Source organism: Lagopus leucura, unplaced genomic scaffold (assembly GCF_019238085.1).
Source record: "Lagopus leucura isolate 7727_CA_CO unplaced genomic scaffold, USGS_WTPT01 ss_100009-16_subseq_1:344916_obj, whole genome shotgun sequence".
Classification (NCBI taxonomy): Eukaryota; Metazoa; Chordata; class Aves; order Galliformes; family Phasianidae; genus Lagopus; species Lagopus leucura.
The window spans coordinates 89,847-110,071 of NW_024966145.1; the positions used below are offsets into that span (position 1 = coordinate 89,847).

The 20,225-nt window shown below is 40.9% G+C and overlaps 1 protein-coding gene across 1 annotated transcript; it reads left to right on the forward strand.

The window, feature by feature from the left end:
• The first annotated feature begins 245 nt into the window (after positions 1 to 245).
• LOC122192437 (transcription initiation factor IIB) lies at positions 246 to 17,464 on the forward strand. The gene is made up of 7 exons (XM_042892981.1): positions 246 to 267; positions 2,091 to 2,197; positions 10,022 to 10,155; positions 15,524 to 15,670; positions 15,805 to 15,934; positions 16,531 to 16,812; positions 16,982 to 17,464. The coding sequence occupies exons 1-7, from the start codon at positions 251 to 253 to the stop codon at positions 17,113 to 17,115; spliced, it is 951 nt and encodes a 316-aa protein (XP_042748915.1). The 5' UTR covers positions 246 to 250; the 3' UTR covers positions 17,116 to 17,464.
• Positions 17,465 to 20,225: the final 2,761 nt, after the last annotated feature.

Genomic DNA, 20,225 nt, shown 5'->3' on the forward strand with positions numbered 1-20,225 from the left:
CTCTGTCACCTCACGCAGCTGCTCGTGGCGTCGGTTCCCAACAGCCACGTTCTGGGCGCGCGCAGCTCGAGGCGCCCGGCGTCGCCTCCGTCCCCGGCCCGCGCCCGGGGCGCGCGCTCGCGGAGCCGCCTGTCCCTTCGCGCGACCCGTCGCGAGCTGCCGGCGGCTCCGCCCCTCGCTGCCGCTACATAAGGAGGTGCGCCGAGCTGCTTCCTGACTGCGCGCAGCCGCCGCCGCCGGAAGAAGTGAGATGGCGTCCACCAGCCGGTAAGGGAGGCCCGGCGCTCCGCGGGGGCTCGCGCGGAGGAGTTCACCCCCAGGAGCGGGCGGCGCGGCTTCCGCCATCTCTCCCCGTCCGCGGCCCAGCAGAGAAAATGGCCGCGTCGGCCTCCGCTGCCGCCCGGGGAGGAACCGGCGGCCATCGCCGCTCCTACCCGGCCCCGGCTCGGCGCCGCCCCCTGCCTCGGCTCGCCGTTCCTCCCCGGCTTCTCGGGACCGTAAGCCGTCCCGCGGCAGGGGCCTCCCGGGCTTCTCCGTGTGGGCCGCGGCGGCTGGCTGCTGTGGGTTGGAGCCCCGAGCTCGGTGCCGCTCCCCGAGCGGGGCCGGGCGTCTGTCTGCATCGCTTAATTAAATCCTGGGTAGAAAAAATGGTTGTCGTGTGGTCATTTGTGAAAGAAAGGTCTGCAGCAACGCGCTACGAGTGTTTTCTTTGGAGCTTCTCGTTTGATTTTTATTTTTTTTCCTCCCTCCTTTCGCTCCGCATGTCGCTGGCGTTTTGCGTAACGCCGAATGTCAGCTGGGCGCCCTGCTTGCTTTGTCAACACTTGTGTCTGCCACGTGAAGCCGCTGGGCGAGGGAGGAAGGGCCGGGAGGGAGCGCGTGTATCTGATATCCAAGGTGGTTTGCATCCGAAGGTCGTGCGTGAGCGTGTTCTGCACGGGGGTTGTGGAGGTTAACGCTGCCGGTGAAACGTAATCTGCGTTCTGAATCGTAGAGGTTCTTCTGAACAGCCGTCGGTTTAGAATGTTACGTTTATTTTCCTTTGACGCATCAGGTGTATCCAAAACATGAAGATTGAGCTGGGGCTGTGTAGATTAAGCTGCAGTGACAGGCTGGTGAGAAAGGAGGAAACTCGGATGAATTCAACTCCTATAAAGGCTCGCTTCCTGTTTGAAGGACTAGCAGGTGTTTTTGGTGCCGTCGCATTTAGCCTGAGAAGTGCTTGCAGCGTTTTATTTTACTGTGATCAGCTGCCATACCCGCTGCTTTTTTAGCTCGATTAAATGGCTCTGTTGAATATAAAACTTTGAATAGTAAGCGGAAACAACTCTAGCCTTGAAACAAAGTTGTTTTAATGGAGTTACTGGACATTCACTGTTAGTTTGAATGAGGTATTTACTGTTACAATGTTTGGTTAGAAGCAATTGGTTGTTGCTGTGCTTTGGTGCTGTTGTATATGTGCACATGTTAAACAACAACGAGGCTTTATTGGAAGCTTTTTGTAGCTGCTGAAGATATATGGTGTACAAGAGATGGTTTCCGGTCCTCAGAAGCAGTTGTTGCCCGATCCCTCTCATGAGCTGGTAGTTTCTCCATTACAATCTCACAACTAATGAATTGCTTAATTTAATGCTCTACTTTTAACCTAACTTAAGGATGGCATTTTTTTTTCTAACCCTTGAAAAAAAGGACAGAATTATATGTTCTCAAATAAATGTGTGCCCACTGCTTCCTGAATTGAGGACCTAATAAGTTATATTGGTTTGATAAGAATGAGTGGAAATGCCCATTAGCATGAAGTAATCACCTCTCTGTTCTTCAGGAACTTCAGTTAGTGGTAGACTGCAAGGTGGACTACGCTTAATCCTGGCTGCATTTAAGTTTTGGATGCTCTCGTTGGAAGCTTTCTATGTTTCTGTGATGAGATAAATTGCAAAAGTGTTGCAATTTAAGATATTCAGGTGTTTTAGGTTAATAATAAGTCCTTCAGATCACCATAAATCATTCTTCTCAGCAGTGAACTCATGCTTTGGGCTGCACCCTCCTTGACTGGGATAATAACAATTTAATTCTTTTTTCTTTCTTTGTAGTTTGGATGCTCTTCCGAGGGTGACATGCCCAAACCATCCAGATTCCATTTTAGTGGAGGATTACAGAGCTGGTGATATGATTTGTTCAGAGTGTGGGCTAGTAGTAGGTAAGTGGATTTCATATCACTGTGAATTACTATGTAACCTTCATTATGCATATAGATCTGTATGGGTTTTTTTTTCTTTTTTTTTTTTTTTCTTTTTTTTTCTCCACAACATGGGAATGTAATTTGAGCCTTTAGTTTTTTGTCTTGATACCTAAATGTTTTGTTACAAGACAATCTCTTTGCTAAACACTATTTTTAATAGCCTTTCTTCTGGAAACTTCTTGTGGAAAGTTGGAAAAAACAAACAAACATGTTTTGAAGATTGAAATCTTGAAATATTTTGTTATATTGAATTAGAATATTATGTCACCTAGTCCAGTATTCTGTCTTTAACTATGACTGTTATTTTCTTATTTCAGTTAGTAAAATAAAAAAAAAAAAAATAAATTCTGCCCTATAAACAAAGCCAGAGCAACTCTTGTTTCCCACTGGCTGGTGGTTATTTTCTGTCCTGAAGGATGATTCTCTGTATTCTTGCCAATACTTGCTTTTGTTAATTACTTCTCCTAAGTCTTTTAATACCACACAAAATTAATACCAGTTTTCTCCTGAACTTTTGCTGATCTCTTCTCCACTGTATGCATGGCAGCAACTTACAGAGGCTAAACTGTATTGATAATTATAATAGAGTATTTAAAATGGGGGGGAAAAAAAAGTTGAGAAAAAAATTCTTAGAATATTAATGCAGATTTTCATCAAGTTACGTTTTCAAAATGTGTTTAAATTGAACTTAGTCTTCCTTAGAGCCAACATTACTGCTGGGGCAAAATGTTTTTTTTTTCTTTAAGCATGGTGTATTTTTTTAAGCAGGTTGTTGCATGGATTTATCACTAAAATATTCTAACATTTACTGTTGTGCCGATTGTTCTCATTTTGTTCTGCCACCCTTCAGTAATTGAGTTGTCCTGCATATGTTCCATTCATTAGCTTGAGTATCCAACAGCTAATTTGAAAAACAAGTAGATAAATAATTGAAGAGTGCATGACCAAACAACAGTGTGAATATTTAATAGTCCTTCTTTTGTTAGGAAATCGAGAGAAGGAGAAAATCAGATCCTACTCTCTATGTCTCTTCTTCTAGAGATGCGAGGAGAAAGGGATGTATAATGGGTAGACAGCATTTTGTTTCTGAATGGTCAAAGTTGTATGTATTTGTTGCACGTTGCATGATATGTTCCCATTAACAGAGTAGTGCTTTCACTTCTTTCTACACAGTGAAGTCAGTCACAGATTTGCATTCTGATTTCCCTAAGTTTACACAGGTGTAGCTGGTACCTACAAGTGTTACTCACCATGGGTTTAGGGTTGGGTTGAAATTTGATGAGTTTTTTACTACTAGAGGGGACCCATTAGAACAGTGGAAGAAACTGCAAGACTGTAGCCAAATTACTGTCACAGTTCCATTTAAAAATACTGTGGTTCTGATGTCTGCAGAACTGCTTGTGTCCTGGAGTGGCAGAATGGTGTATGCTGAGCATGGGTGTGTTCCACTGCTACAAAGTCTGTAGTGGCATGACTTGGCTACTGTTTTTGTTCAAGATGGCTGAAATGAGATCCAAGAGTTTTTGACAAAGCTTAATGTATTTCCACATGATGTTTTTCCTGCTTGCTGTGGCAGAGCACTACAACATCACATATTTTGAGGAAAAGTTTATTTTTCTTCTTTTTTTTTTTTTTTTTTTTCCTTGTGTATGTTATTGGTTAAAGTAGCTGATACACTGATTCCAAAGTTTGACAATTGTCATTTCTATGGGTGTGTAATGAAATCAGTGTTATTGCTACTATGGCTGACGTTGCATTTAGAGGTTATGTAGCTGAAAAGGAAGAGAAAGGCAACAGGAAAAGATTGAGACAACAGGAAACTAGGATAAGGTTATGAGCGATATGCAGATGTTTGTTCCATCTCCTGTATACCTGTTCAGAGTTTGTGGGAAAACATTCCATAGTTTGTGGTCAGAGCTTTACAAAGTTTTGTTGCGTTATTTAGTTGGCTAATGTTTCTGAAAAGTTTGAGATGTAAATGTCTAGTCTTAAAGTACAGCCTATATGATATAGGTAAGATTTAATTTTTCTGCATATATTGTTTTCATTATGATACAATAAATGACTAGGAGTGGATTTCCTAATTGTATCTGTTGGTCACTCCATTACTCAGACCATTACAATGTCTGTATTCAGGGACAAGACTGATTGCACCTCTACATACGTGATGCTTTTCTGAAATAAACCAATGATTTCATTTTTTTTTTTTTTTCTCTTATTTTTTGGTAGTGTCCTGGAAGTGAAGAAGGTACTTAAGTATTTCTGATCAAGTAGAGGGCTTTTGTGGCTGTTGTAAAATCTTTAAACCTCCAAATGGTGAAAAATGTATCCATTTTTCTGTATCTGTATGTATGTTGATGATTATCTCTTTCTCTAAGTACTGTTAACATTCTACACTTAAGATTTTCGTTGGAGATTTTAGATTTTAATTAAATGGACAAAAAGCTTTAGATATGGATGTATATTAGCACCTTATAGCTAGTTACTGCTTTTATGCTTGGTGCCCAGAGTACTAGAAAGCGTTGGATAAAAGTTTGTGCTTGCATGTAAAATTCTTTGCATCCATGGAAAAGCTGATTACAAGATATGCTTATACTTGCAGAAACTTTGAGTGGCTGAATGTGTGAGTGTTCGTGGGTGCTGAATTTACATAGGCAATTTGTTGTATGAGAAGAGTCATCCATAAGTCTTTTTCAGTCAGCAGTTCAAATAGTGTCTGTCTTAAGTCTGACCCACTTCAGTTCTGTATCTGCTGTAAACAGCATAAGTTTCCACAAATGCCTGTGTTTGTCTTTTGGATGTGGATTGCTGAAGATGCCTGATCCCCAAATCTCATAAGCAGTGGCAAACGTTGTCCATCCACTAGCCTGAGTGGTGGTGTGAGTAGTGAGTCGTGCAGCCATGACACGACTGTCATCATTTAGTCTTCGCTAAGACATGAGGAGCAGAAGCCCTGGCAGTTTTGGCAAAGCTTTGCAGTCACTGTTGTTAGCATGATATTCCTGAAGGATGTGGAAGGTTTTACAGTTTGTAGGTTCTAGGCTGGGAACCAAAGATGGTTCAGAGCCAATATGAAGAATACTTCCATTAGACTAAATATTATGTTTATCTACATTCTGAATCATGGAATATTTGGGGAATGTTGCTGATGATACGGTGTTGATATCTGAAGCTATTCAAAGGATTGTGTGCCTAGTCAAGGCTTCTGTGGGGGCCATGTAGAGGAAGTCGTGACTGTAAAGTTAGGGTTTGGTTTTGTTTATTCGCAACAATTACTCTTTGTTAACTTGAATATACTAGATTTATTAAAATGTTGTGTGGCTGAGCTCAAGGAAAGTAATTTTGCTTGCTGAAAACTGAAATGAAGTTGAGTATAACTGTGTTGGCAATACGTAAGTGTCACGGTTTCATGATTTTTGTTATCAGTGTTCCACATCGTAACATCATGTAGTGCACTGGCAGTTAGAGTTAATGCTCCAGGCCAGATTGTTGATATTTCCAGGTACCTGGTGCTCAGAAGAGAACTACATCTCCCAGAAGACTTTCACTGTTCTGTTTCCATTCTCAGTTTAGAGGGAAAGATAAAACTGCTCACAAGTCACGAGACTGTCCCCTTCTTTTACTTCTTGTCTTTGCAGTGTGTGCTCCCAGCCGTCTCACCTCAGCATTAGAGTAAGGCCTTCGGTTTTTGGACACTCTCACTTTATTTATCAGCTTCAATTCCAGTTGTATTGTATTGTATTGTCTTGATTCCAATATCGTACTTATTAAATCAGTTTTCTCCCTTGGCTCATTGCTGCTGTTTAGTTTTTAGGCCCACCTCTCTACATTTTTCTCTCTTTCCCTTCCCCTTTCCCCAGGCCACGTGCCTGTGAGTCCCTTCACACCGTTGCTCATAGAAGTGGGCCATGTTGGCCCCCAAATTGTTGACAATAAGCAAATAAACAGAATGTGGCAGGGTGTACACGTGTGGAATACCGTGGCCAACTACAGGCTCCTCAGTACAAGAAACGTTCCGGCTTGTTGGAGCAAGTGCAGCAGAAAGTGACAAAAGTGATGTACGGACAGGTGTATTCTCAGTATGAGTGAATGAAGACCGTTCAGTTTTGAAGGAAGAAGGAAGGCTCAACTCAGCCTGGTTCTGTGCAGTTATTCTTCATAATTTTCCTTGGCTTGAATCTTCTACCTGGATTTTTCACTGTAATTTGTCTCAGCACCTCAGTGCTCTCCATGATAAGGAGTTGGCTGAAATTAGAATTCTATGTATGTTTTTAAGCATGTTGTTCTTAAAAGTGTTTCCATGTATGTGCTCACTAGATGGCAGCAGATTCCTTAACTAATGGTCAGAATGAGCCAAACATTGTTAGAAACTGGCTGTTTGGTATTTTAAATTGTGAATAAGCATTATTTTACTGTTTATTTTGAGGTTATAATATTAGTTGTTCATATGCAGAGCTTGACTCAGTGTGCATCTACCATTATAGCTCCTCTACAATGAATTAAGCCATATCATCTTGAAAATGTTTCGGGACTGAATACGGAAGATAACATTATTTGAGGCTCCAGTTCCAATCTTACTGTTTTGATTAAACCTCCTCAGTCTGCAGCTATTTGTGTGTGTGTGTGTATTTAATATAAGAGGTAATAAAAATGCAAACAGAGAATACAGGACTCATGCATCACGGGTATTTCAAGTGGATTGTGCTGCTGAAGGAGCTGGTATTATTTGTCTGGAAACATGTAATTGTTAATGCAGAACTTCTCAAATAAGAGTGGTTGCCTTTGATAAACTGCTTTCTACTTTTGGGGTGAAATAAACATGCAATATTTGTGTTTTATAGTCATTCTAAGGTAATTACTAAAAACTTTTGAAAATTGCATTTTAATTTTTGATGCTGAGTTCTTTCATTTCTGGAGCACTTGCTCATTGTATTTATTAGTTCTGAAGAAAAGTAACTGGTCCGAGGTCTTCTGTTCTGAATAACAGCAGTTGTGCATTTTTAGATGGTATGTAAACTGAGTTGCTGAAGTTTGTTGTATTTGCTCTGCAGTTCTCGTGTCAGTTAGACTGTGTTTTAAAGACTAGTTATATACTGGGAGAAGAGTTTTTGAATTAAATAATGCAGTGAAGAAAACCTTTGTGTTCATGAAGATGCTTCATGCTGGAGATGGGTGTCTGTGTAGTTTTGGTCCTTGAAGCGTGTTTTGCTTCTACTTCAGAGCAGAAAGGGATGAACTCACGTTTGATTTTAATTAAAGATATGTTTAATGTGTCCATGTCTTGTGAAGTTTGTTTCTGTTCAAAAAGATGGCATCATAAGGAAGTAGTGGATGTGCAACCACTCCCAAGCCTATCACAGCTGGATACAGTTGACAAACCTATGTAGTAACAACGGGAGAAAGCGGGGATTTTAGATGGTGTTTTTTGGGAGCTTTTGCTTGCTCTGCTGTTTGCCACCCAGGTGCATTTTCCAGGTGATTTAGGAGAGCACATCAGTAGGCTACGAGCCAGGAAATGCCGTGCAGAGCTTGAAATGATAACTTAGCAACCAGTGTTCAAAGCTGATCTCCAAGTGCTGCGATATCGCACTGCTTTCTGTAAAACTGACTTTGGGATTTAAGGTTTTGTTTCTGTCGCTTACAGGTGGGGCTTTATTGCATACATACCAAGGCAACAATTCTAAAGTGATTTTTCTGTTTTGAAAGGTTAAGAGAATACTTAGTGCTACACTTTCTTTTGTGTGCGGGATAGGATAATTAGCTGCTTGCAGTTGAATATTTTCCATCTGTGGAAACATTTGGCCTATTTGTTCCAGTTTTGTTGTTATTTCTAGCTTGTGTCAGGCTTCTATGCAAGGCTTTTGAAAGGTGGAATGTGATTTCTTGGACCTTTGTAAGTAAAGATTATCCAGGAGAACTGTTTTCTTGCAATAGCAGATTTCTTGGCAACATGAAGGTATTTACACACTGGATCTTAATTCCACAAATGCTTTATATTCAGGGATTTGTTCTACTTAATCTTTTCTCACTTTTCTCACTTTGAAATAGTAGTCTCAATTCTCTGTTTGTAGTATGTTTGCCAAAGCAGGCAGTGATACAACACTTTTTTGTTAGAGCAGGAATGGTTCATAACTCACAAGAGGCAGATCCTTGAGTGAGTCATTGAGGTCATTTCTACTTGTGGAAAAAAATATTACATCATTGCCCTGTGCTCAGTGTTCTATTTATACCATGCCAGAATTTTAAGTACATTTTGCTTTTTTTAGATGCTGTAAACAGTATTGGGGGGTTGTCTTAAAGTCACTGCTAGACCATAGAAGGTGCATTACTGAATCAAATATTTACAAAGAGTCCAAGAGCCAGAGGAGCATGCTGTCTGCTAATGAAAGCTTGCAAGATACCGGCCTCTAGTAGGAAGAATGCATCTGTGCTGTCTCTTACTTTGTGGTGTTCTTAATCTTCTGACTTCTGTTACTTCCACCTCCACTCCCTCAGCCTTCTTTAGAGTATGAGATAAACGTGGAGCATAGCCGTGAGCAAGTCGGATGAATACTAGTGAGAGTACTGCTGTCTTAAATCTGTTCCTTTCAAGTTGGCCTGACTTAGATTCATTTACACCTTTCAGTTTCAGGCACATTCCTTGCATCATCATGTGTTAAGAGGGAAGTTCCTCCACTCTGTGCATTGCTCCTGTACTTTTTTATTTCCAGCTTCATATTGTATGTTATCATTGTTTGGTAGGGAGTGCTTTTGTCTGTCTGCTTACGTTTTTACTAGATTAAAGCAACCTCTGTTGTTTCATACTTGGACTTCTATGCCAGAAATTTTTTCTTGCTGTCAGTGCCATTTATTTTTGTGAATTCACAACACTTAAACGTTGATGAAGACAATGAATTTTCCCTCAGGTTTAGCAAAGCAGAGGTGACAGTTATACTGACTTCTGATAGTCTGCACAGAACTGTAATGCTTTTTTTCTTAATGCTTTTCTCTACCCATGTTCCTAAAAATTCTGTGTAGTGCTGTAGTACAGCTCTGGAGTCAATGCCTTGGAGGTGCTGGTTTTACCAGACCTGTGAGTGGAACGAACTGCACTACAAACAGAACTTTTTTGTTAATTGTTATTTGTATATTGTGATTAGTGCAGACTTTTTGCCTGTATTAATGCTGGATAGAGATATTTCTCAATCTGAATAGATGCTGCTGGAAACATTTAGGTGAATTTGAGAGGACTCCCAAGGAAAGTCCTTTTCATTAAGGGTCAGGCATCCCTTAAGGAAGAAAACAGCTGCAGAAGGTTGTTATGATGGTTCAGAAGGTGGCATATTCATTTTTGAGTACCAAGGGTCTGGAGCTCATTCAGAAAAGCGATGTGCTACTGCTTGATGAGATTGTGCTTGATAGCTAATTCAGGAGTACTTTTATCAAGTGTCAAAGGTAAGATAACTTACTCATTTGTCTGTCACTGGGAATGCTTATGGACAGCTGTGAGCTCCTTCTTTGTGTATTGAATAACCTATGATAGTCTTTAAGGATGGCTGCAACTGTTCTCTGGATTCATTTATCTAGTTATTTCAACCTTCTCTGCAGCTCCTGCTATTGCTTTCTACTTAAAATTGAAAAACCTAAAAATTTTGGTGTGTTTGGTGTGACCTGCAGCTACATCCTGTTTGCGCTTGGTAACAGCCTGCATTTTATAACTGGGAGCTCAGCTGTGTAACTCAATGTTTCAGAAGCTTTTCACAATATTATGTTGATACAAACAATTGTTTTCTGTAACCACAGGTGATCGTGTCATAGATGTAGGGTCGGAGTGGAGAACTTTCAGCAATGATAAAGCAACAAAAGACCCATCTCGAGTTGGGGATACCCAGAATCCTTTGTTGAGCGACGGTGACCTGAGTACAATGATTGGAAAGGTAAAATGTAAAATGTTAAATGCTACTAAGCTTGATCATTTTTGTGTCTACTACCTATTTGTGTGTCCAGAGGGAAGCTATTCAGAGAATGCATTTACAAAGAGATTTAGTTGAAACTGAACTCTCGCTTTTCAGTAATCTCTAAAATGCGTCTGTTTTTGGCTGACAGCAAGAAAGAATTTTTTGACAAGACAGAAGTTTGCAGTGCAGTAGGATTAGTTGCCACTCTTTGATTTGCAACATGAGCTAGCTTTTTTTGTAATAATGTCTGAATCAGATTAGTATTGGAGACATGGAGAGCAACATGCATGTTGTGCCTGCTCTCTCAGTGAATGTTACGTGAAAACACTAAATGCAGAATTCTTCTATGGTGTAAGTATTGCAGAAGAAAGTATTGAGTGTATGTTTGGCTTGAAGTTTTGTGATACAACCATGTCAGACGTTCATGAGAGAGGGAAAGCAAGATTAATAACACAAACGCCCTTCCTTTAATGAAATAGTGACCCAGATAAGCTTTCATTGTGCTTTGTTATATTTTCTAATGCAGTATTCAGATTCATATTTGTGGATTTCCTGAATGTTTCATGCTGTCTGATTTTGACAGTTGTCATCTGATATCTTTCACAATAACTTAATGAAATCAGTAGCCTGTTTTCAGTGCAGCATTTCCACTTCATTTTTAAGAAAGTGTCTGTTCCATTTTTGTGTTAAGCAGGGAGCTGGTGTGCAGCCCTTAAAATCGGAAATGCGTAATATTTAATCATAACCAAAGAAATACAGTTTATTTTTGAAAACAGTTTGAAGTTTGGGTTATCTTTCACTAACTTAGTGAATTTCCTAAATTTCTAGAAAAAAAAATCTGCAGTCAACTCACAGCAATCAGGTGGATACTTAGAGAGCTGTTAGTGGTTTTTATGAATTATTCTATCCCTCTTTTCCATGAATCCTAACAGAAAGCAGTCGTCCATGAAAAATGAAGAAATAGGCATATCTAAACATATGTGGGTATACATAGGAGAATGTGCCACCATACTTCTCAGCTAGGAATTCTTCAAAGAGAGGTTGACCGTTAGTGAACTCTTAATTGTCCATCTGGATGTTTGTGTTTTGGACTTTATTTGAGCACTGTTGCTTTCCAACCAGATTTTGGGATGCATTATACTGGGCTTCCCTTCAAACAAATTTCTGCACTTCTTCATTAAACAAATGGGCGTTGCTAAGTAGCTCTGTGAAGCAGTGCTTTAGGAGTTGTTGGACTTCTCGTGATACCATAATAGGTCCAGGAGGATTGTAATTCTCAGGACTTGGATTTCTGTTACAGATTTGGTAAGCTACAATTAAGATTAGAAATGCACCTTTATAAATGGAGAAATGGACAGCTTATTCCAAATTCGTGCTGTATCATTTTGGAACTGTGCAAATACAGGGTTTGTTTCTGGGAACTCAGTTTGATTCTGAAGTAGGATGACATTTTCAACTCTTCTAGAACCTGCATGTTGGAAAAGAAAAAAGGTATTTCAGCAGGAGATACAGTTCAGCTGGATACAAATTCTAGCATGACCTGTTAACCCTCTTCCTGTTTGAAGTTCAGTGCCTTATTTAGGATAAGAGGGTTAGTAGTCCCAGGGAGGGAATTAAAGACCTAAAGAAACATCTATGAAAAACTTACACTTTCAGGGATAAGGATTCATTGAATGCAATAGCTTTGCTGTTAACCAGAATATCCTTGAGTAGACAGGACTAAAGTAGCTGTAGCAGGTCGTATTCTCTGAATAGCAAGCTGCAGGCTTGTCAGTGAGGCACAACGGATGAGAACTGTGAGCAAAAACGTCCAAATCTTAGAACCACCAGGGAGAATTTCAGAGGACAATCTGTCCTGCTGCAGGTATTTCACTTGCAAGGGAACGAACCAAAGAACAGACGTTATTTTCTACAGGAAGTTGTTTGTGACAAACCAGGATGTGTTCTGGACAAGAGTTCCTGTGTTTGTGTTGCCACTGAACAGGGGCTCTGGATGTTGTGAGCACTGGGAGCTGCCTTTTTCCTCAGTTATTTGGAAGAAAGAGAACGGCTTGTCAGAAGGTTCTGAAGAAAATTTCTATCCATGCGCAAAGGATGTGAGTTCTGCAGCAAAAATAACTGAACCAAGAGATCAGCCAGTTTCTTGAGCAGTGTTCTAAAGTCAGTGCCAACAGTAATTGGGCATGAGAATTAACTTTGAAGTAAGAGATGTTTCAATAATTGTGAGATCGGTGTAGGCAGGAGGAAGATAAGTGGCATCTGAAACAATAAAGAACAGCCTTCATGAGTTCCACACAGTGAAGCAGGATGAGATTGTATTTTCTTGGTTAATAACAATTAGAATTGGAATGGCCTGGAGGGGACTCCACATCTATGTGCCTGAGATTCCTTTCCTGTTGGATAGGAAGCTCCTTTCTGCTTGGGGTAGAGCTGCTGTTATTAGGATTGTTTAAACAAATGAGCTAAAATGCCAGCTGGAACAACAGAAGTAAAACTCCTGTTGTGTTAAATCCAAAAGTGAAGGTGAATTATTTTCATGGAATATTATAGAAGGCACCTACATTCATAGAGATGGATGTAAGTGAAGATGGAGTCCAAACCACGTGCCTGTTAGAACGGGACTTAAAATTGTGAAAGAAAAGATCGGGTCAGTTCTGCTTTGCAAAATGGCTTCTCGTAGTTTCCTCTTTGAAACTGAGAGGTGCTGCTCTGGGACTCCTTTCTGCTGCAGAAATACATTCTTTTCCTGCTAATAACCAAAGAGAAGCTCTTTTGCCCATGCAAAAGAGATTAATTCCTAATTGGTTTTAGTACCAATTTAGTACAATTTAGTGCCAGAGACCCATCTGTCTGAGATAGCAAAAAGTTGTGTTGGATGAAAGATTAATTTGTGAAGGGGAAGTTGAGTTAGCTGTGGTGGAAGTGGCTTGCATTCTTCAGGAGGATTTTAAGGGTGTTGACGCAGAACTGTACTTCTCTGCAAGTAGATAGCGTGCTGCAACTCACTTGATGACAGTGCAGATCATTTGGAGACGTGGTGAGGTCTGGCATTAGTTGCGATTCAATTGTCAAACTATCGTGGTAATTTCATGCAAAATTCAAGAGAAAGAGATGAGCCAGTTCCTTATACACCAGTGTATTTTCTTGGAATCTGAAAGAAAACCTGCAGTTCTGCTATAAATCTTGTGGGAAAAGTTGTCTTTTGTTATGCTTCATTGTTAATTTATTCCTTTTTGTAGTGACTGCAACTATGAGAGAATGTAGGTTGGTTGAACAGGAAACTAATGTATACTTTCGGTATCGAATTTCTATGCTTTGATCAGATGGCTCTGAGAGGAAGCTGGGTGTTGTCAGACTGCGTGGCCTGTATCTGAAAGTGCTGTACTGATAAGTAGTGGCGAGATGAATGTAAAAGAAGAAAGGATCCATGGTTACCTGCAGACCACATAAAGAGCGGGTTGTACTGGGCAAGCCTTCTGCATGGTGAGGGTGCATTCCTTGATGCTGTGGATAGCCTCCAGTCAATGGTGGTGGTGATGCTTCTCCCTTCTGCTCTTAAGGGGGAGGATATACCAGTTAAAACTATAGGGCTTCTGTTTTTTTCCATGCAGGAAAAGGTATTTCCTAACATGGTTGTGAAGAACTGAAGCCAACAAAGCATTGTCCCTCAATTGAATGGTCTGGAAAGAAAGTAGATGATGCATTTAAATAGCAAATGCAGGAGAACTGCTGTGGTTTAACTTAAGCAGTTGAAATGGAAGAGTATTTTCCAACCCTTTTATAGTTGTGAGCTGTTGTATATTGGGGTTGCTCTTGGAAGGTGCTGGCAGTGTGAAATCCTCTGACTAACAGTACTTGTGTGTAGCTGTGTTGGTAGTTTGATGTGTGTAAGCAGACATTCAAAGGAAAAAGTAATGGCCAAGAAAGTGAAAAATGAGGAGATGTAGGAGAAAATTAGAAAACAGCGAAATAAATCTTGCAGGTGCTGTGTATAATGGACCAGGGAAAGTAAAATCTGCGTGGTGGAGGGAAGTGCTTGGTGGCCTCAGAACAGAGCAGTGATTTCTGGAAAAGAAGGGACACCTAATGTGAGGTCTGAACACAGGGTCTGGGAACCTGCTGTCAAAAATGATGGGCTTTTGTGGTCATTTCCTTGGCAGCTACAAGATTTTGAGGAAATACAGTTCCTCTAAGTATTTGTGCATAGCGCTGGTGCAGGAAGCTATGATACACATGAGTGCTGTGTGGAGCATTGCAGGCAGCAGGGTGTGAGTGATGACCAGGAAGGAGCCTTTAGACCTGAGACGTGTGTATCTTAGGCAAAGAATGTTGTTTTGGAATAGTTTCTAAAAGGGAAACCTTGCTGAAGGCATGTTTTTAAAGCTCTTTGAGGACTGAAGTCTTCTGTGCTTTCTTGCTCTTTGTTTCCCCTTAAGACTCTCTGGTGACTTTTAGGTAGTTGGACAGATTCATCCAGTCAAATCGCTACGATTGCCTTCAGCACTCTCTCTGCTGCCATGGTTGTTTGTAGCTGGTTCTTTCACTGGTACTCGTGCTGGAAAGAGTATGAAAAAAGCCAAGAACAGTCTTGGGTTCTAATGTCTGTCATAGGCCTGTTCAAAGAGCCACCCTATAGGGAAACTTGTGAGAGGGGTTTCTCTGCCAGGGTCTTACGTTTTCACAGCAGTACCAAAGTGTGCACGTGCCAGATGTGGGTCTCAACAACAGAGGTAGCCATCAGATTATGAGGTGGATGTGACCTCATCAGGAGGACTTAAGGATTTTCCTTTAAGAGGCTGTTGGATTTATTGTAAAGGCAGAATATATGGGTTTTTACATCTTGCCACAACTAATGCTTACTGCTGCTAGCAGGCAACGCATCACATTAGTTTTGAATTGGTCATTGGTTTGGATATTCTCTTTGTCTATGCTCTTATTTCCATTTTTGAGTTGTTATTGTAACAGCTGGTTTCCAGTTGGTCATAAAATTGTTTTGAATTGGCTATATTTGTTGTGATGCAAAGGTAGCCTAACTGACATACAGAAACAATCTTGGAGCTGAACAGTGGCAGTAGGCATATTGACAGACACACGTTGGCTATGTGCTATTCATGTTTCATTCTCACGTAATCAGTGGTGCTCGGAAGCCAGCTAGTGTTTTAAGACTTGTGCAGAATGTAGAGCATGGTGTCTGGGACAAGGCTCAGTTTGAAGATTTACTTCAGCCGCATGTACTTGCGTGTTCCAATGTGTTGCCTTGAATTAGGATTTATAAAGCTGGTGGATGTTTGTTCTTGAAATGAGGAAGAACTTAACTGTTTTATTGACTATATGTATTTTTTTTCAGGGCACGGGTGCAGCAAGTTTTGATGAATTTGGGAATTCAAAGTACCAAAATCGCAGAACGATGAGTAGCTCTGATCGTGCAATGATGAACGCCTTTAAAGAAATTACAAACATGGCAGACAGAATCAACCTCCCTAGAAATATAGTTGTAAGTTCATGTCTCTGTCTTAAATTGTTCTGGCGTTGACTGAGTTAGCATAATATAATGGGCACATGAATTTTTGATATTGCTGCTAATTAAATGGCCTACAGTTAATTAAATTTAATCGTCTTGCTTTGAAGGATCGAACAAATAATTTATTCAAGCAAGTGTACGAGCAGAAGAGCCTGAAGGGAAGGAGTAATGATGCTATAGCTTCTGCTTGTCTCTACATAGCTTGTAGGCAAGAAGGTGTTCCAAGAACATTTAAAGGTAAGTTTTCACTGGTACAGATTCAATATTGCCTTCAAGTGTCTAGTTATTGTTATTATAGGATGTTAGTTTTCAGATGTCTGGACTTTGCCAAATTGGTTGTTTGCAGTGAAAGCCCACCTTGCTGGGCCTGGGAGGGGTCTGCAAAAAGTTTGCTACATTCATAATGCGAGTAGGCTTTCAGGCGTGGGATTCTTGGTGATAATATATTTTAAAATTGGCATTTGAGATTCATTCTGAGTATTGGTGATATTTAAGATGCTGCTTGATCTGATGAAGATGGGGACTCTTGCAACTGCATTTTTGCCAAAAGCTCTGCAGTAAATATATGCGGCTTTTCCCTGATCCTGAGGGGACAACTTTGACTGAGAGTATCAGATCTCCCTTATTAAGTAATCTGTATTCTTTAGCTTCTCATGAAAAGTTTGAACTGACTTAAATGATTTAGAAGTTTCATTAATGTGCAAAGCTTGTGGTGTAGTGGCCTGCATCACATTGGCCTGCTTTGTGGTGTTAATGTACATATAGTCAAATTCAGGTATTTTCGGGCAGAAAATGCTGTCAAATGTGAAGTTTATTTTTTCCTCTTTGTTTAGAAATATGTGCAGTGTCCAGGATTTCAAAGAAGGAAATAGGTCGGTGTTTTAAACTTATTCTGAAAGCTCTTGAAACCAGTGTTGATCTGATTACAACTGGAGACTTCATGTCAAGATTCTGTTCAAATCTGGGTCTTCCCAAACAAGTACAAATGGCAGCAACACACATTGCCCGTAAGGCTGTGGAATTAGATTTGGTTCCTGGGAGAAGCCCTATTTCTGTAGCAGCTGCAGCTATTTATATGGCATCACAAGCTTCTGCAGAGAAAAGGACGCAAAAAGGTAAAACTTTCTTCAACATCTTACTGCTTAAAAGACAACTCATGTTTTTTGTAGACTCGGAAGCTGCTGTTCCAATGGCACGCAGTGGAGACCAAACATATGCTGTTTTATTCAGTAAAAATGGCAAAAATTTAAAAAGCATTATTTGTTTGTCTGCTTTTTGTCTTAGAAATTGGTGACATTGCTGGTGTGGCTGATGTTACGATCAGGCAATCATACAGGCTCATCTATCCTCGAGCTCCTGATCTCTTCCCAGCAGATTTCAAGTTCGATACTCCAGTAGACAAGCTACCGCAGCTGTGAAGTTGCTGAAGGTTACTTTAATTTCTAATAACAACAACAACAAAAAAAGATTCTTGCGTATAATAAAGGATGTACAAAGTGTTAATATTGAGTCTTCATGTTGTGGAACTGGAGGATATGGATATTTGAGCATAACTGCTGGAATGCAGCACACATTCCAAGGTAAACAAGCTAATTGTGTGGCATTTTGTATGTATATATTAGTGGAAGTAAATATTTAATGACTGTTGCAACAAACTTAATTTCATATTATTGTACTTATTCAGATTTCTTTTGTAGGGATCTAGTAAAATGTATTTTGGAAAATTGAAAATACTATGTAATTCCCAAATAAACTTTTCCAAAAACACTTACGATCTTGTGGATGTCACTACAATTTGACACACACATACTTTTCCACAAATGGAGAACTGGAATGCAAACCATGGAATGGTAGAGTTAGCTTCATGCTTAGATTTTGTCACAAGACTCCCCTTTGTGACAGTATTTAATCTTAAAAAGTAATCTTTAGCGTGGCTTTAATTTATGCAGTTAGCTGCAATTTGCAACGGGGAAGACTTGAGCAAAAGCTTGAGAATGCAAACTTCTGGTGAAAAGCAGTTTGAATATTTGTGTAGCTGTTGCTAAAGATCTCCAGACTTGAGAAAATCAGCCCTGCCCTTGGCCTCTCCTTGATTTTTGTTGATGTCTCTGCTTTGCTTCTCCACCAAGTGCTAAGAAGTGAAGGGCAGAAGTTGTTCAGCCCTTCTCAAACTGTAATAGCTTTGAAAAGTAGCTGTGTTTCGACAGTGTTTCTTTGTGTGTAAAGCAACAAATGTGCTTAACTGGAAGTCATCTGGTTCCCAAGTTAATTTTGCATCACAGGTGCAAATTCATTTTAATTACTAAAATGAACAGCTGTAGAGGTCAGCTTGCTATGCATCTGGTCCCAAGCCATCCAGAAGGAGGGCTTTGTCTCTGGTGCGAGCAGCACTGATTTTTAACAGCCCTCACTGTTTTCTTGGTGGTTTTGTTTTAATCCTATTCTGCCACTCGAGACTGTTGACATGTGGCAGCTTAAGGTTTTTACTGTGGACAAATAACAAAGGCTATACAGTTCTTTTATACACTGAAGCTGTTGGTTGCAGTCATGAAAAATGATTCTGCTCCAGCTGGGAAAGGTGGTGTTCTTGGTAGTTTGGAGGGGTTGTGTTCTCATGTCACATCTTTCTGTAAACTGCGTTACAACAAATTCTCTTACCTGGGCTTTTCCCATCTTAGTTTGAGCTTCTCAGGCTCCCTCCTTTAGGAGCAGGCATGACGCTTGGAATGGATGGGGTTGTACCTTAGTGTTGTAGTTTGGAAATGCAGAGGTGGAAGTGTACAGCAGGGATATTTTTCAGCACGTGTCAGTGTGTTAAAACTACTACATGCAGTTTAGAAAGGAATGCTCCTATTTTAAATGCTTTCAGGCACTGGGAATAAGCACTTGATATGTGAGCAGTGAGTGTGTGCTGTTCAGATTTTTTAGATGCAGCAAAAGCTGTGTGGGGTGAGATTTAAAAGGAACATTACAAAGCTCTGGAGGGTAGAGAGGCAGAGATATGCTGTCCTGGCTGGACCCTGCCTCTCCCTGCAGTTCTGCAGGTAACTTGTGTATGCCTCTGATGTAGAGATGGTGTCATGGATTGTGTAGGTTGAAGTGGTGCAACGAGGAATATGCTTGAAGGGGTGCTGCATTCTGAAAACTGGTTACTTCTGGTTTAAGTTGACTGGTTTTGTAAAGCATTCTAGGGGAAAAAAAATCATACAGCTTTGAATTCATTTTTGTGCCGTTACTAATGCTTTAATGTGCTGATTTGTGGAGGACTTTGCTTTTCTCACAGAAGCTTTTCCTTCAGCCGTGAGCTCTGTGTGTTTCTGACTCAAGCCTGTCTCAGCAGTGTGCATGGTGCAACAGCATTTCTAGATGCAGTGAATTCTAGATGCGGTGTGACTTGAAGGAAGCAAGGTTTTTGTCTTGTAAATAAGCTCAGGCCTCTAAGAGCTCTGCTGCACTCTTGTAGCCTTTGTAATTGCTCCTGTCCTCCAAGTAAGTGACACTCTGGCTCCTTGGAAAAGCAGTCTCTAAATGTCTGGTGGCATCCTAAGTCTACTGGGAGCCACAAGAAGAAAAATGTATCTCTTCTGTTTGAGTTTAAACTTATATATACGCAGCTGGCAAACTGCTGTGCTTCCTAGGTGGCTGTCATACTTAGTTTTATTTAAGTCAGAAGTTTCTTGCCTTTGAAGTGGGGCTCACACAGCTGCTGTAAGCTGAAGTATTGGTACAGGCATGAAGATGACGGCACTGGCACTTTGAAGAGATGTTTTCTGTAAGAAATTTTCTCCTGAGTCTTGAGCCTGGTTGTGGTGCAACTTGGAGAAGAACCTGCCCTAGTAGCTCAGTGCTCTTCTCAGGCTGAGGCGCAGCATGGGAGCCTGCTGGCTGCGTGCAGTGACCTGACAGAACAGCCACATTTGCTCGGTTATCTTCCCTTGGCTGTTAATAACAGGGCAAGGTCAGACGATCTTCCACTAGGAACTGAAAGCTGTGGCAGCAACTTGGAAGTTCAAGTACCTGCTTTCTAAGAACAGCCAATAGAACCTATTCTTGGACAATCTGAGCACTGAGTTGGGTGCAGCTCGCTTGTTAGATGACAAGACTGCTTTCTCTGTTCACTAAATAGAAGTATCAAGTGAAGAGGACAGTGGGGTGATTTGCAGGATGAGCCATGATACCATGGCATGAAGGGAATGATGGCTGTACTGCTGGTTTCCAAAGAAAGGTCTGTGTGTAGTTGGGTGTTCTGCTAATGGAAAGACACCTCAGCAGCCTGGGTTTGGGAGTATTTACAGCAGGAAGAGGGTTCTGACCCTGGGCTTCCAGCCTGGTAGCTGACTGCCCCCTGGATGCTGAGCAGAGCCCAAGCAGAGTGCAGTTTGGGATGCTGGTGGGTGCAGGTGTCCCTGCTGAGAAGCCAATGGTGTTGCTGGGAGCTGGCTCTGTACTGAGCCTGGGACAATACAGCAAAGGATGTGGCATAGTATCTTCAGGCGCTTCCTATTGCACTGCAATTTAGACTAGATAT

Coding starts and splice junctions, on each gene's coding strand:
- LOC122192437 (XM_042892981.1), top strand. Junction 15,671..15,804: donor ACCTCCCTAGAAATATAGTT/GTAAGTTCATGT, acceptor CTTGCTTTGAAG/GATCGAACAAATAATTTATT. Junction 15,935..16,530: donor TGTTCCAAGAACATTTAAAG/GTAAGTTTTCAC, acceptor CTCTTTGTTTAG/AAATATGTGCAGTGTCCAGG.